The sequence below is a fragment of the Hemitrygon akajei genome, chromosome 23 (assembly GCF_048418815.1).
Source record: "Hemitrygon akajei chromosome 23, sHemAka1.3, whole genome shotgun sequence".
Lineage (NCBI taxonomy): Eukaryota > Metazoa > Chordata > Chondrichthyes > Myliobatiformes > Dasyatidae > Hemitrygon > Hemitrygon akajei.
In genome coordinates this window covers 30,788,116-30,805,908 of record NC_133146.1, presented here as the reverse complement: position 1 = coordinate 30,805,908, position 17,793 = coordinate 30,788,116, and the positions used below count along the sequence as shown (strand labels likewise).

Here is a 17,793-nt window from a genome sequence, read left to right as displayed (position 1 = left end):
TATTGAATCATATATTATTGATAATTATGATGCCATTTGCCTTGAACTAAAGGACAATTGCTTCATTGACTTGAAACATTGACAGTTTCTCTCTACAAAATGCTAGCTGATATTTTGTGTTTTCAGCATTTTAGTTTTTACTGCATGCGAGTACCTTATCATCTCAACATCTTCATTTAATTTCTAATACTTAGTAGTGTTTTCAAATTAAATGAATTCATTTTATTTCATTTACATCTATGAGGAATGCTCCTATGTCTCTGACTGGTAGAGACAGTTCAAAACCTTTGGCAGCATTGAGCTTAGGGTCAACCTCAGGATTTGCTACCTGAAGCCTCGTCAACACTCATGGCTTTATCTAGACTGAGTCTATTTGTCCCACTAAATTGAAAAAGTTAAGTGGTGCCTCATTAATTGTGAATACAGGCAGTGAGAGTTGGGTGGCAGTAATCTGAAGAATTGCTCATTCAAGTCTGGAGGTGCACATTTGGTTAAGGTCCGTCAAAACTCATCGGCATAGAAATTCAACTCAAGTTGGCAGTATTAAGTGACAGTCTGTTCTAATCCATTTGCCATCAGTATTCCATTGATTTCAATGGCAATGAATTTCATAGACTAAATGCAATACACTACCACCACTCTATGGTGCATTTTGCACTTCACACTGGGGATGGATTTTTGACAGTTATACTTTAATATTAAGAAAGTCAATAATTTAGTAACATTTATACCTAGTTAATTCTCGCTTCTGATTACCCTAAAGAATTTAAAAATTAAAACCAAACCCCATACTTTGTTACACAGTATAATTTTGGACAGGTAATTTGGGGTCTTATTCAAAACTATCATTTTTAAATTAAGCGACGTGGTTAAATATATTTACCTTCACGATGATTTAGTTTTGTTCTGGCCTGCAAATTAATTCTGGTTTGTTTAGTTCCATAATTTATTACATTTGAGTTGAACATCAATAAACATCACCAGTGGTCTGTCAAACAAATTGAACAGAACACACAGTGTATAAAAATAACAGAAAAGTTTGATTGGGATTGAGGAATCCAGCTTTCTCACAGCACTTGGAGATGTACACTTTATGTCAGGTATCAACTTGTGTGATCTTGACCTCTCTCTGCAACAACACTGACTCACTACATCTCAAAGCTGTCATGGTCTGCAGTTCCATTGTAATCTCCACCACATTCTAAGCCGTGACAGACTCATTTACTTTCAGCTGCCTAAACATCAAACCTCAGCAGGTCTTGGATTCCATTTCTCTTCCTGCAACGTCACTTTCCTCTGGCCCCATCACACACCCTCAGCTTTGTCCGAAAAGATCTCCAACTCGGTGAATTCTGAGCCCAACATGACAATGAACTCTTCATAAACACAATAGATTCTGCAGATGGTGGAAATCCAGAGTAATGTAGACAAAACACTGAAGAAACTCAGCATCTATGGAAAGGAATAAGCAGCTGACATTTCAGCCCAAGACCCTTCATCAGGATCTCATCCCAAAAAGTTTATTCCTTTCCAAACATGCTACCTTGAGCTACTGAGTACCTCCAGCATTTAGTACATGTTATATTGAACTCTTCATCTGCCTCTGTACCTATGTCTTTAGCCACATGCCTTTACGCACAGCTCTGAACATTGCGAGAGCCACTTTCCCACCAGGGACTATGTCTAAACTTCATGTTACCTCAGAAAAGCAGCCAAAATAATCAAAGACCACTCCACACCAGATATTTTCCCTTCTCTCCCACCCACCCACCATTAGGCATGTTAAAGAAGCTTGAAAACATGCACCACAAAGCTTAAGGACAGCTTCTATCCCACTGTTATAAGATTAGTTGCAAATTAAAGATGAATTCTTAACCTCAGAATCTACTCTTTCATGCTCTTGCACCTTATTGCTTACCTGCATTACATTTTCTCCATAATTGTGACACTATACTCTGCATTCATTATTGCCTTTCACTTAAGTACTTCAGTTTAGAAATGGTTTGTATGGATGACATGTTAAACAAAGCATTTTCACCATACCTCAGTACATGTGACAATCATAAGCTAATTTACCAAGTTACCAAAAACATTTAGACATTGTCTCTGTCATAAGGTGGGGTTAGGAACAGACCCAAATGCAAGACACTGAATTTCTAGGGAGAGGACTAGGTGTGTCAAGAAAGCAAGGGAAGTGGGGAAGAAACGACACTGGACAAGAAACAGGCCCTGGACGAGACTAGGATACAGGGCCTGGGCTAGGACTAGAGTAGGAAAGTGGGACCTGGACGAGGAACTAGGAACCTGGACAAGGACTCCGAGCCAGAGACTGGACAGGGACCTGGAACCTGGGTCTTGACTCGGGCTCGGACTCGAACTCTGGATCCAGGCAAGGACTGGACATGGCAAGGCAACAGGACTGGGCGTGGGGGCAGGACGCGGGACTCCAGGGCTGGACGAGGACAAGAAGCTCAGACTTGGTCTTGGTCAAGGGACAGCAGGAACGTAGAGCCTAGGTCGAGGGAGAGCAAAGCAGAAGCAGGGAGAAACGTAGCTGGACACGGACACTAGGCCTGGATGAGACCAGGACTCAGGGCCTAGGCTACGACTTGGCCTTGGACATGGACTGGAACCTCCTCGGAGCCTTGGACATGGACTGGAACCTCCTCGGAGCCTTGGACTTGAGCACAGGAACACTGGGCCTTGGACTGGAGCACAGGAACACAGAACACAGAGCCAGGACCCCTCCTTGGGAACAGGACGTAGGGCCAGGACTCATACACAGACACTAAACACAGGGACACAAAGAGACAGTTCCAAGCTCAACAATAGATACTTCCTTCTGTTGGTGTGGCAAGGCTCCAGTCTCACTCCAGCAGCTGAACTTGACAGCAATGCAGGCATGGGTAGCCAGCAGGGCTACAGGCCAAGTTTCAGAGGGCAGGAAGGGAACAGTCCAGCCTCAGGGTAACAGCAAGGACAGCCTGATTTACCCAACAGAGGCAAGAACAGGAAGGGACAGATCCCACCATAGGGTAACAGCAAGAACAGCCTGACTTACCCCACAGAGGCAAAGACAGGATACCAACAAGACAAACCAGCAACCACACTCGTACCCAGGGCCACTTATATTCCAGCCCCAATATGAGAATCAGGTGCCTGTGATTAAGCCCAACTGAAACAACGGACAGCCGGAAGACCCGGAGTCCGGAGCCCACGGACTGGACCATGACAGTCTCTGTAGTGTTGAAGCTACAGCTTCAGAATATTCATGGTAATGGGAAGCTCTAGTAAGTTCTTTGACATGGATCTACCTTGCAGAGGCCAAACTTCAGCTCTGAGATACATTCTCATCCTGGGTATGACTGAAACAAATGACCCCATCATCAAAAAATTAGGCCATTGTCTCCCACACTGACAAATACCTCATTTAATCAAGCCAGCTTCTCTTTGCAGCTTCCAATCTTGCAGTCAGAGCTCTAACAAGCCTGCTTCTGTCTCCTGCACAAGAACCACTAGCAGGGATGCCTGAGCAGACTCATTATTTCAGCTTGCTCTTGTCCCATCAAACTTACTACTTCTTGACTCCATCCTTTATTCCTTGGACTAATCAGGAACACTTCAGATTCCATTGCCACTCTGCCAGCTTCCAATTTCCTGGTCCAAACTATTTCATCTTCACTATGGATATACAATTCCTCTGTACCTGCATTCCACATCAGAAGGGCCTGAAAGCCCACGGCTTCTTTCTCAAACAGAGGCCCAGACAGTACCCTCCATCACATGTTCATTCTCCTGTCTTCTCCCTGCAACCTTTGACATCCTTACTAATTAAATAGCTATCAACCTCTTTAAAGAAATTCAATGACCTGTCCTCCACAGTCCTCTGTGCCAATTAATTCTGAAGATTCACCACCCTCACATGAAAAAAAATCCTCATTTCTCTTCTGAAGGGTCATCATTCTTTTGTGAAACTGTCCTCTGTGGTCCTAGGCCATTTCATTGTTGTTACATCCTCTGTACATCCACTTGAAGTATAAGCCCAGAGCAGTTAACTCTTCCATTCCCAGGTTAGTTCTTGTCAACCTCCTCTGGATCTTTTCCAATGCCAACTCATCTTTTCTTAGATATTGGGCCCAAAATATGCCAAATGTGTTCTGAAATGTGGCCTTATAAAGCCTCAGCATTATATCTTTGGGGTTATATTCTTTGTTCCTTCCTTCCTTACAACTGACTCAACCTTCTGGGAATCCCGCACCTTTGTTCTGATTTCTGAATTCACTCTCCATTTAGAAAATAGTCCATGCCATTATTCCTCCTGCCGAAGTGCATGACCATACACTTCCCTACACTATATTGCATCTGCTACTTCTTTGCCCATTCCCATAATCTGTCCAAGTCCTTCTGAAAACTCTTTTCTTCCTCCACACTATCTGGCCCTCCACCTATGTTTGTGTCATTCTGCAAAATTGGCCACAAAGCCATCAATTAAGTCGTCCAAATTTACTTACTTGTAAGAAAATCCCAGTTTATATTTCAAAGCAAGGTAACTTACTGACTGCAATGACAATGTGCATGGGAGAACTATATGGTCCCTCCAAGTCACAGAGTAGTGTAACTTACAAATATAGCACTATCCTTTCCCTCACACTGATATCTTACAAGGGATGGGTTTGTGGCAAAGTTTGCAGATGAAACAAAGGTAGGTGAAAGGTTAGGTAATGTTGAGGAAGCAGGGAGTCTGCAGAAGACTTGGACAGATTGGGAGAATGGGCAAAGAAGTGGCAGATGGAATAGAGTACAGGAAAGTATCTGGTTATGCACTTTGGTAGAAGGAATGAAGGTGTAGAATATTTTCTAATGGGTAGAAAATTCAAAAATCAGAGATACCTTAAACATTTAGCACATTGGTCTCTCCCTCTGGAGAGAGCGCCTCCTTTGTATCATATTAAATGTTCTGCTCTTCCTCCCATCCCTCCATTAAAATGTTTGTCTATCAAGTTATCTCCTGAGGCAAGGTCTCACCCAATTATATCGCATATGCATTTGTTCAGGAATAAGGTAGCCAGATTATTTAAAATTTCTCCATACTTGAACGAAGCCTCCAGTATCTGGATGAATCCAAAATTGTGTATTGATAAGTCCCCTTTCTTCTGGATGGAATGGCAAGGGAAAGGCATAATTAAATTTGGAGACCTTTATAATGGTGATAGTTTAAAATCTTTTAATCAATTAACCCCACAGTATGATATTTCTAGGTCACAATTTTGGAGATATCTTCAACTGCGTCATTTGCTACATACCACTTTTGGTTCTACACAGCAACTCCCACAAGTTGCTACGATTCTGTCTACTGTACTGGCTGCATATTATAAAGGTCACAAAGCTTCAACTTTATAAGGCCATGTCCAGACCACACTTGGAGTATTGTAAGCGGTTCTGAGCCCCTTATCTAAGAAAAGATGTGCTGGCACTGGAGAGGGTCCAGAGGAGGATCATGAAAATGATTCTGGGAATGAAAGGGTTAATGAATGCGGAGTGTTTGATGGGTCTGGGCCTGTAAATGCTGGAGTTTAGAAGAATGAGGGATGATCTCATTGAAAGCTATTGAATACTGAAAGGCCTAGACAAAGTGGATGTGCAGAGGACATTTCCTATAGTGGCTAAGTCTAGGATCAGAGGATGCAACCTCTGAATAGAGGGACATCCACTTAGCACAGAGATAAGAAGAAACTTCTTCAGCCAGAGTGTGTTGAATTTGTGGAATTCATTGCCATGGATGGCTGTGGAGGCCAAGTCATTGAGTATATTTAAAGTGGAGGTTGATAGGCTCTTGGTTAATCAGGTTGTCAAAAATTATGGGGATAAGGAAGGAGTATAGGGTTGAGAGGGATAATAAATCAGCCATATTCAAATAGTGGGGCAGACTCGATGAGCCAAGTGGCCTAATTCAGCTCCTGTGTATTATGGTCTAAGTGCTCATCCAATAAACCTGTAGGAGTACCCTCACCGGATGGACTGCAGCACTTTGAGTTAGTATCTCACCAATACCTCAGGAGTATTGGGAAAGGGCAAATAAATGCAAACCTATAGCAATGCCCAAATCCCCCCAAAATGAATGAATTTGTTAAAAAGTTTAGATTTGACTGCAACGTAATAGCAAAGATATTACAATCCTCAAATGCATTTAGTAAAAACTCTCACTTATAGATTAACGCATCCCTGCTGAACATTTAATGCAATAAATGGCTCCCATGGTTGAGTACTCATTTAACCCAAGGGAGCCATTTACTGCATCAAAGGTTCAGAGTATCATATTTTCATTTCTTAACTGAAATAATAGCACTCTACCAAAGCAGTTCATATATATTCTTGCTCCAGCTTACTTTGCTGTTTTAAAATGATCCAAATGTTAATGCAATTAATTATTTTTGTGCTTGTATGAATACATAAAGTAAAATTTGTTGCTGCTAGCAATTTCAAGCCAATGCAATTATTAACTACAGTTATGAAAACGTATGTAGCAAGATGGTGAATTTGGTATTATTGTATAACCAACACAGCTGAAAATGTCAGTCAGCTTTCAGCATAATCTAGTGGTAGCAACCTCATCTCTGAAACAGGCCATTATGGATTATAGCAAAGGTTTGGGATAAACTTGTAAACAGGCTGATATTAAATAAAGTTTTGTAGGAAAACTGCATTCTTTCACACAAAGTGCAAACCAAGTTTCCTATCATACAAAAGTCCGGTAACTCTATATCCAAAATGACATTAATCTCTCAGATAACACCACTGAAAAGAAAAGAACTGATTAGTATTCTCATAACTGGTTATATCACCTTGCAATGTCCATGCTAGACATGATGTTTCCATAGAAGCCAAGAGATACACAGCATGGAAACAAATCCTTTGGCTTATCAAGTCTACGCTGACCATTAACCACCCACTTACACTAATCCTGCATTAATACTATATTTTATTCTCCTCAAGTTCTCATCAACTACCGCAGATTCTATCACACACCTATACACAAAGGGCAATTTATAGTGACCAATGACCTAACCAACCCATGTCTTTGGGATGTGGGAGGACACTGGAGGATCTGAATCAAACTTATGTAGTGACAGGCAGAAGATGGAAAACTCCACCAAGGTCAGGCTTGAACCCAAGTCTCTTCTGCTGTGAGATAGTACCACCATGCCACCCACTATCATAGTGAATTGACTGGAATTAACACATTATAATGCATTTTAGAACATTAAGTGGTTTATGAATTGAATTTCTTTCCTTCTTCCAAAAATGTTATCAAAAGAGATGATTCAACTGTTGAATATCTGCTGGGCCTTAGAATGTGGAATCCAATTAACTTTATCACCCTACAGGTTTTTCAGAGTTCCAGAAAGTTTTCCTTCAGATGTACTTCCATCCTAATGCTGAGGGCTAATCACACAAACAATACTCTTGAGTAATATGGGGACACAAGATATTCTTCAGATGCTGGAAATATTGAGAAACACACATAAAATGCTGGAGGAACTCAACAGATCAAGGATCTTGACATGAAACAGCGACTGCTCATTTTCCTTCACAGATGCTACCTGACCTACTGAGTTCCTCCAGCATTTTGGGTCTGTTACTGTACCATAATAATGAGAATGATTCAATGCAACATTTCATGCTAAATTATCAGAAGCTTCCCTAGATTTCTATGCATTGGTGTGCTGGGGCAATGGCATCAACACAGGAGATACCAACAGGCTCAATAAGTTGATTAGAAAGGCTGGCTCTGTTATAGGAGTCAAACTGGACACACTGGAGGCTGTGGTAGAACAAAGGGCTCTATGGAAAATCCTGGCAATTCTCGACAACGTTTCTCACCCTCTGTATGCCACCTTGGCTGAACAGAGGAGCACTTTTAGTAATAAACTAAGACAATTGTGCTGCTCCAAACAGCACTATATGAGGTCATTCTTACTCTCAGGCATTACGCTCTATAATGAGTCAACCTATAGCTGGGGAATTAATGACCCCTCCTGTTAGACTGCTTGAGATAATTTATTTTTTATTCTTTCTTGCTTCTCTTCTAACACTTGCATATCTGTGCACTTGGCAATGCTACCGTGACACTGTAATTTCCTTTGAGAACAATAAAGTATCTATTTATCTATCTAAATTTAAACTCAACTCCGATTCAGTTTAGCAAAATAATCCCAGTCTGCCTTGTTATTTTCACTACTGAATTTGAATTGCTGAATAACTCAAATTTCTTCAGTGGACAGAGAGCTAATACACAGAGGAAATGACACTTCCCACAAGATATGTCTCTATACACCTGACCTCAGTCAAGTGCTTGAATCAAGATGCTGCATTGCAATGAAGTTATACAAATAACAAAAGGAATGTACAATGTACAAAAGGAATACATTTATGAACTGAAGTAATCCAAAAAGGACAACAATTCATCCCACTTGAATACTGAGAAATATTTTCCATTTCAAGTATGAAATATTTTCTCTCAAAACTATTTTACATCAATATAACTTCATTGGAATGTACCAGTATAAGTCTCTACCCTTGGCCTGGAATCATTACCACCTGCTTTAATGCCGCTACTAGAACTGTGTAGACAAATGAATGTCATACAAACATATTAAACATTTGTAGACTGAAATCATTATCCATAACTTTTCATCTTGGGACTTACAGCTCACCGCACATAACCCAGTTTAATTTACATGCTTGAATTTAGTCCATTCAAAGTCAATGATGCCACAGTGGTTTTGCATCAAATGTCAAAATTTAAACTTGCAAATGATCTGAGGTCATATAAATGTAACACAGCACTCACCATTTCGACTTTCTTCGTCAATTGTGACTATTGTTGCTGGGGGACCTGATCTTGCCAGCTTGCAATCTGTCAATGGCAACAAAACATTATCTGTAAACCCTTACAACAAGAATCCAATTAAATATCTAAACATCCAAGTATTGAGTATACTTAAATAGCCAAAACATTGCATTTTAATAAAAATCTCACATGTTAACAAAATAATTATTCAGTAACCATCATTTTTTCCTCATCCTTAATATACACATAAATTGAATACAACACATAGGAACACTTTAACAAACAGGCTAGTTTAAAGGCACAGTGCATGAAGTATTAGATTAGATAAGCAAGAACACTTAAAGATGTTAAGCTTATGATATAACTGTGTTATTCACTATCTTACCATCAAATTGCCAGTCTGGAGTCAAAATTCAGTGTGGAAAACATTGAAGCAGCAGAGAAGAGTGGAAAATAAGAAAGGTGACACATTTTCAGTGGATTAAAATAAAACAATAGGTTTCAAAAGATAAGGCAAGAACCACAAAATGCTATTAAAAGTTATCATTAATCATCTTGACCACATTTGCTACATGTAGACAATACACAGGGTCTTTCCAGTTAGGAAGGTTAGATTTGCAGAAATACAGCTAAACACAAATCTCCCATAAGTTTTAAAATACATTTTCAAGATATGTAAGTTAGTTACAGAAATGGACAGCTAGAGACATTTTCCCAGGGCAGAGATGGTTAATACAAGGGGGCATAACTTCAAGATGACTGTTGGAGTTTATGGGGGGTGAGTAGGATGTCAAAATAAGTTTTTTTCACACTAAGAGTAGCAAGTGTGTGGAACTGGCTGCCATTGGTGGTGGTAGATGCTGATACATTAGGGACATTTAAGAGACTCATATAGATAGGTGGATGAAAGAAAAATGAAGGGCTATGTGGGAGGGAAGGTTTGGGTTGATCGTAAAAGTACATTTAAAGGTCAACACAACATCGTGGGCTGAAGGGCCTGTACCATGCTGTACTGTTTCTATGTTCTATAAATACAAACTAGTTGTATATTGTATTTATTACCAACTGGGTACAATATACATTCCACTATTTTAATTATGGTGGTGTTCTGTTAAATATGGAAGAAATTTGATGAAATTATAGGAAATTTATGCAGAGGGATCCAACATGGGTAACTACAGGAAATATTGTAGTACTGACAGAAAAGGGGTGCATCTGAAAGGGCAGGCTCCAAGATTTTGAACAATGGGTTTTTAACCTTGATTTTGGTGGAAATCGCTCATTTGTGACTTAAGGGAAAACAGGTTTATGGACAGTTCTGTGGAATGAAGTCCATGTAACTTGGGGACAGCCTGTATATAGTTTATCCAGAGTGTGTGGGAAGCTACATCACATAGCCGATATCTATTAAAAGAAATAGAGAAAGGAAGCTACATGATAGCACAGAAGAGCATATTGTACCTGGAAGCCTTTTATTTAAGTATGTGTATGGATGGAGCCCTTATTAAGCAAAATATACACATTTCTGTGGGGAAAAGTTGTATTTAGTTTAAGTTATTAGGAATATAAAATGAGTAAATAACAAAAGAAAAATATTTTGCACAAAGTGAAAAAAATACAAAGCAATTGTTTTATGATTAATGTTTGGTAAATACTTTCATCTACCCAACTAATTTTTACTATTTTATTCAGTCCTGAAAGAAATTTGTTTTGAAGAGTCAGTAGTAGGTCTCTGAAATCTGTTTTTTTAACAGGGAATTTTTACGACATACACAAGAAAATCTGCAGATGCTGAAAATCCAAAGCATCACATACAAAATGCTGGAGGAACTCAGCTGGCCAGGCAGCATTTATGGAAAAGAGGTAAAAGTCGATGTTTTGGGCCAAGGCCCTTCATTGGGGAGGCACCAATTAATTTTACTATGCTCGTGCACCTTCTGTGAAAACACTGACAACCTCAATGTAGTAAGTTTCAACTGTTTAAATCAGCAAGAATGCAGGAACACACCTTCAAAAGCCGTACTCCATGACAGAGATGCAAACTTTAGACTCAGCTCAACCCAACCAGAACCTCATCAATAGACTATCACCCGTGCCCATTGATATGGGCTAAGATTTGGCATTCAACCACTGCACATTTAGGATGAGCTCTGTCACAAGCCTCACAACCTGCTGACCATGTTGTTATCTTCTGGTCAGATCCCCACTTAGTTTGAATCTGCATATGCGATCAGCTCAAGTTCGCTTCTGGGACCAGAGTCATCTGCAGGAAGAGTGAGGCCATGCTCTTTGGTAACTTGCCTGACTGACCCAATGTCACTTTTACCGTCAGGCACAACTACCTCTAGGTGCCAGGGAACTAGTTCCAAAGAGGTGAGCTGTATTACCAGAACTGGCTGGAGCAGACTGGGAAGGTGAAACAAAAACTGGCCATTGAAAATAGTGTTCTCTGTCAATAACTGACAAGAACTTGATCATTAGATGTGATATGCCCTCAGAACTGCTGTACTCAGGGCTGCATAGATGAGACCTGTTCCCTGATGAGATCTTGGTACCGGGATGTCATAGTTTATTTGGGGTCTAAGATGGAGCACACCTTTCTGATCACATTGCACAAATCCCCAAACAATGAGGGCAAAGTGCACCCAATGTTGCCCAGATACTCATGACCACCTTCATCTGTGGCTGTACCAGGCAGCATGTGGACAAAAGTACAAGGGCACCAAGTGTCACCTCTTGCTCGGATTTAACCTGACACTGGTGTTGTGGAAGATAGGACTGGCCTGATTACCACACAATGTCCCAGTCAGCTGGACACATTGCGCAGTGGTCAATCTGGAATGCACTGGAAACAATGCACAACAGGAACAGTATGGATTCTGTAGGGTGGTTTCCTCAGCAAACAATCAAGACCATCTGTCAGAACATCTCATTGCCAGATCTAACCAATAAGTACACAGCCTCATTTGGCTGGCAATGAGAGGAGTCCTCCCAGTCAGAGCCTTCCTCCATAGATTATATATCATCCCCAGTATACACTCAAGACAACTGAGGGGATAAGAGACAGTCACCCACCTCTTGGCGGGCTGTGGATTTGCTAATAGGGTGTGAAAATGGATGGAAGGATCTGTGTCGGAGTTCATTCCGAGCAGCTGCTTATCAGAGGGCACTCTGATCTGTGGATGTTCCTGGAACACACATTGAGACAGACATCGAGTACTGCTAGAAGGTCATCAACTTGGCGAAGGACATCCTTTGGTTTGCCTGAAACTTGTTGGTCTCCCACCTCAGTGATATGTTTGTAAGGGAATCCTGCTGCCAACTGGTACAGTCCAGGCTGCAGGGTTATGTGCTGAAGAATGCACTGAAACTGAAACTAGGTGCAGAGAATGCTAAGGTTCTACGGGGAGGGGCCCCAGGTTTGGCTCCTTCTGTTATTGCACATAGAGGTGCAAAATTAGATGGGGAGTCTCCACAAACAATGAAAGGGGTACCTCCTCATGAATGGCAATGGTACTATGTTTCTTTGTTTTTAAGTTTACAAACTGAATATAAAGCAGAAGTTTTTTTGCACTGTTTTTTCCTTTGTATATTTTTATTATGAATGTATTGTTGAAATAAAAGAAGAGCTCTTCACCCCAAACACACTGCATCATACTCAGCAACACAAGTCTCTCTTAAGTGCAGAATGAGTTAAGTGGCCAACTACCTAGGCAGCATGAATTAAGCATCAAAAATCAAGAGGGTTTCCAATGTCCTAATCCCTGGGGAGGAGAGATCTTGCCTATTATTACAGCAACCTTTGCTGAATCTTTGTTCAGGAACAGGCTAAAGCAGTTGATGGGATCCTTGCATCCAAGTCACCTTCTCACACCCCACAACCCAAACCTTTGATGTGTAAGCTTCCAATGGTGTGAGCAGATACTTTTCTGCCTGCACAACATACTTTAATGCTTGACATATTTTAATTCTGGATTTCCAAGAAATGCAACACTAGGCAGTAGAAAGGCAACAAGATCGCAAAGGTGGTGATAACATCCCATCACTTAACTTCACATTTGCAGCATGAATACTGACAATGCACGTAACTCACCGAGTGGGATCTCAACATGGTGAGATACCAGGTGGACTGCTTTCTGTCCGAGGTAAAGGATACAGTCATAGAGGCAAACAGCATGGAAAAAGACCCTTCAGGCCAACGTGTTCATGCCAACCAAGATAAGGTCATAAGACACAGGAGCAGAGTTAGGCCATTGGACCCATCGGGTCTGCTCTGCCATTGATCAATGCTAATATATTTTCCCTCTCAACTCTATTCTCCTGTCTTCTCTCTGTAAGGAGAACGTTTGCTGTGTTCATTGCATTCAAATAATGGCAAATGGACAGGGAGTACTAACACTGATAGTGGATGGCCCAGGCAGACGTGCTTGTCACTGGAGACAGAATGAAAGCTCAGCAGATACACAGGCAGAATGCTGGTGAACTAAGACAGTCAGTTTTCTGGATTGGCCCACAGAGCCAGTCTGTAGGTTCCTGGAGTTCTTTGGTGCTCCAAAATGGCATGCCTAAATTCAAAGTCAATGTCTGTATATGTTACCAAATGTTACATTGAGAATCATTTCCTGCAGCCATTTACAATAGAATTTATGAAAAACTATACATAAAGAAAGACTGACAAACAACCAATGTACAAAGAGTGCCAGAGAGTGGTGAATCTGTGGAATTCTTTGCCACTGGCAGTTGTGGAGGCCAAGTCTTTATGTATATTTAAGGCAGAGGCTGATAGAATCTTAATTGGCAGTGCATGAAGGGATACGGGGAGAAGGCAGGAGATTGGGACTGAGATGAAAATTGGATCAGCCATGATGAGATGGTGGAACAAACTCAATTGGCCAAATAGCCTAATTCTGCCCCTATGTCTTATGGTCTAAAAGAAGACAAATTATGAAAGTAAAATAATAATACTGAGAACATGAGTTGCAGAGTCCTTGAAAGTGAGTTTGTAGGTTGAGGAATCAATTCATGGTTGTAGTGAGTGAGGCTATCCATGCCACTTGAAGAGCCTGATGGTAGTAGGGTAAAAAATGTTTAACTCTGTTTGTGGAAGACCAGTGTATTATGCTGACCAATATCATGACTTGCCTCTACCACACCCATCTAGTGTTCATTCTCTGACCGGGTAATACTCAACCCTTCCATCATAGAACCCAGTGCAATACTGTTAGGAATCAAACTGGCCGGTGGTCCAGTGACGTCAGCAAAGGACTTCAAGTTGAATGGTCCAGATTTTGAATCTGGCCAGCTCCTCGCACGCTTTCCACCTGTGCTGGGTTGAGCATTGTGCTAGCAGCTCGGCCTTGTTAAAAAAAAGACTAATGCTACAGAAACAGCAAGTTGCCACCCAATGTGCCACAAGGTGCAGAGAGAAACAACAAAAACAAAACTTAGGACTCAATAAACAGCTGATATTAATTCTAGTTTTGTGTCAACTGGGAATTCCCAGAAAGAACATTCTCTGCTTCTAAATGTCATTCAATAGGTCCAATAAATAGGGATTTGACGCTTTTTGTATTACGAAACTGAGAGATAAGGCACTACAATTTGTGTGGAAAATAATGCCAGTTTAGTTTGTACACAGGCTCCAAAAATAGCTTGTCACATTGACATATCCTTCATTTCATCACTTGCAGCTAATCTGAGATTTGGAGACCAGCTGAGACACTGGGCTGCTGACCCGACCTTTCCCTTTAAAGGTCAAGCAATCCCAATGGCATTCCAGTTAATTGTATATTCCTGAGGAGAACAAAGAGGCACTAAATTGTTTTTAAACTACAGGGACCAGGTCACACACTGGTTTTCTTTTAATCTAAAAAAATATTGTTTTAAATCTCTGTCACCTGAAATATTATGCACAACACCTATTGTACTGGTTCATCTTCCAAGGAACCAGGCATGATCATGTATGAGAACAAGACATCTCAATGTACTGCTATTTTCATCTCTCCCTTTCTATAGGATATAGGAGGGAGATAGAAAATTTGGTTGAATGGGACCACAACAACCTCTCACTCAATGTCAGCAAAACCAAAGAGCCGATTATTGACTACAGGAGGACAAAACCAGAGTTCCATGAGCCAGCCCTCATTAAGGAACTAGGTGGAGAGGGTCATTAACTTTCAATTCTTTGGTGTTATCGTATCAGAGGATCAGTCCTGACACCTGCGTGGAAGTGCCACCACAAAGAAGGCAAGACAGTGCCACCAATTTCTTAAAAGCTTGCACAGATTCAACACGCCATCCAAACCTTTGACAATTTCTACAGATGCACAATGCAGAGTACACTGAAAGGCTGCATCAGAGCCTGGTATTGAAACAGCACTGCACAGGAACAGAAAGATTTCCAGAAAGTAGTGGATACAGCCCAGTTCATCACAGGCAAAGCTCTCCCCACCAAAGAGCATATTTGCAAGGAATGCTAATGTAAGAAAGCAGCTTCTATCAACAAGGACCCCTACTATCCAGCTCTCTTCACTCATCTACCATTACGCAGGAAGTATAGGAGCCTTGAGTCCTACACCACTAGGTTCAGAAACAGTCATTACCCTTCAACCATCAGTCTCCTGAACCAGCATGGATAACTTCACTCATCTCAACTCTGAACTGATTCCACAACCCAAAGACTCACTTTCAAAGACTCCAACAGTCATGTTCTCAGTATTATTTATTTATTTATTTATTAGACAATTTGTCTTCTTTTGCACACTGGTTATTTGTCAGCCTTAATGTATTTTTTCATAAATTCTATCACATTTCTTTATTTTCCTGTAAATGCCTGAAAGAAAATGAATCTCAAGATCATATTTACAGACTACATTTCCCAGAAGGCTCTGGTGTCTGTTTTTGAACACCAGATTCTGCAGATGCTGGAAATTCAGACCAATACACACAAAATGCTGAAGTAACTCAGCAGGTCAGGCAGCATCTATGGACATCAATAAACATTTGATGTTTCGGGCCAAGACCAGTCCTCATTACAATGAAAGGTCTTGGCTTGAAATGGCAGTTGTTTATTCATTTCTATAGATGCTATCTGAATTGCTGAGTTCTTGGTATTTGAGTTTCCCAATGCCATTCCATTTTCTGTGTGAAAGAGGTGAGAAAGAAAACTTAAGAGAAAAATCTACTAAGGTGCAAAATGTCAGTCAAATTAAATTTATTATCGAAGTACCTATATGTCAGCATATACGACCTTGACATTCATTTTCTTGCAGGCATTCACAGGAAAACAAAGAATTGCGATAGAATTTATGAAAAAAATACATTAAGACTTACAAAGAACCAGTGTGCAAAAGAAGACAAATTGTCTAATTAAATAAATAATCCTGAGAACATGACTGATGGAGTCTTTCAAAGTGAGTCTTTGGGTTGTGGAATCAGTTCAGAGTTGAGGTGAGTGAAGTTATCCACACTGGTTCAGGAGACTGATGGTTGAAGGGTAATGACTGTTTCTGAAACTAGGGGTGTAGGACCTATGGCTCCTATTCTTCCTGCCTAATGGTAGATGTGTGAAGAGAGCTGGATGGTAGGGGTCCTTGTTGATAGAGGCTGCTTTCTTACATTAGCATTCCTTGCAAATGCAGAATCTCGTGTTCAAAAACAGACACCAGAGCCTTCTGGGAAATTTAGCCTGAGGTGAGAGCAGCAGTAAAATTATGGTCTCCAACAGCTTCCCTTCCAAATTAACTTGCTTTGCTTGCATCCCACACCCCTCATTACGTATTCTGCCTTCCATCAATGGTGCAGTTCAACCTTTATCTCATTTTTTCACTGTTGAACTACATATGTATACATCTGTCTTCCTTGCCTCACTGTATCTGTTATTCTCTTTTCACCCTCCCTCCAAACACTATCCCAGAGAGTTTCCTGAGGAAGTTCCTTTCACCCAGGAAATTTCAAGCTTTTATTTCATCTCCTTGTTTCCAAATATGCAGTGCATTCAGTTCTAGTCATTCCAAGTAAAGGAAGGATGTCTAGATTTTGGAGAAGGTGCAGAAGTTTACCAAAATGTTGTCTGGATTAAAGAGTATGTGCAATGAGGAGCGGATGGACAAATATGGGTTGTTTTCACTGGATTGGCAGAGGTTGAGGGGAGACCTGGCAGAAGATTATGAGATTATGAGGATGTAGAATAGACTAGACAGCCAGTATCTTTTTTCCTGAATTGAAAAGTCTAATACCAGAAAGCATGCATTTAAGATGAGAGAGGGCAAGTTCAAAGAAGATGTGTGGGGCATGTTTTGTTTTTATATAGGGAGTAGTTGGTACCGGAGTGCATTGCCAGGGACAGTAGTGGAGGAAAATAAGATAGAGGCATTTAAGATATTCTCAGATGGGCACATGACTAAAAATAAGAATGGAGGGATATAGTCTTGTTTTGGGAGAATGAATTAGTTCAGCAGACTTTTAACTCCCAGTTTAACTAGTTTGGTGCAATATCATGGACTAAGGTTCTGTTCTATGTTGGCTTCCAGAATGCTTTGTTTTGCTCTCAATATCAAACATTAAAAATATATTTCTATTTCAATCAAGGCACAAAATTAAAAGCTCGCCTTTTTCCGAGGTGTACATGATGAACTCTTACCCTTTCAGCAATAAAACATAGGGGTGAGCAACTTATTGGCTTCAAACCTGAACTGGTACTTTGTAATGTAGCAGTCTCTGTCTACAATCTGCACCTTGCTCCCTCTCCACACTGCCCCATTTCAATGAACTTCTTGAAGTTTATGGATAACAAATTCAGACCAAAGCTTTTCAATGTATTCTCCACTTTGAAGGAAACTAACCACATGAAAATGACAGGAGGTAAAGAAAACTCTTTCAACATCTACCTGACTGAACAGGTTGGAGGCACTGTGGAGATCAAAGGTCACAAAGTAACCTAC

The 17,793-nt window shown here is 40.7% G+C and overlaps 1 protein-coding gene across 2 annotated transcripts in view; it reads right to left on the bottom strand.

Annotated features, from left to right (window-relative positions):
* The window catches only part of pcdh15b (protocadherin-related 15b), a 1,734,278-nt gene that overhangs the window by 757,690 nt on the left and 958,795 nt on the right, over positions 1 to 17,793 (bottom strand). For both annotated transcript variants that reach the window (XM_073027317.1, XM_073027316.1), the window contains exons 7-8: positions 9,237 to 9,251; positions 8,852 to 8,917 (exon numbers count right to left, since the gene is read on the bottom strand). In XM_073027317.1, the coding sequence (XP_072883418.1) occupies positions 8,852 to 8,917; positions 9,237 to 9,251 (81 nt within the window). The remainder of the gene's footprint in view (positions 1 to 8,851; positions 8,918 to 9,236; positions 9,252 to 17,793) is intronic.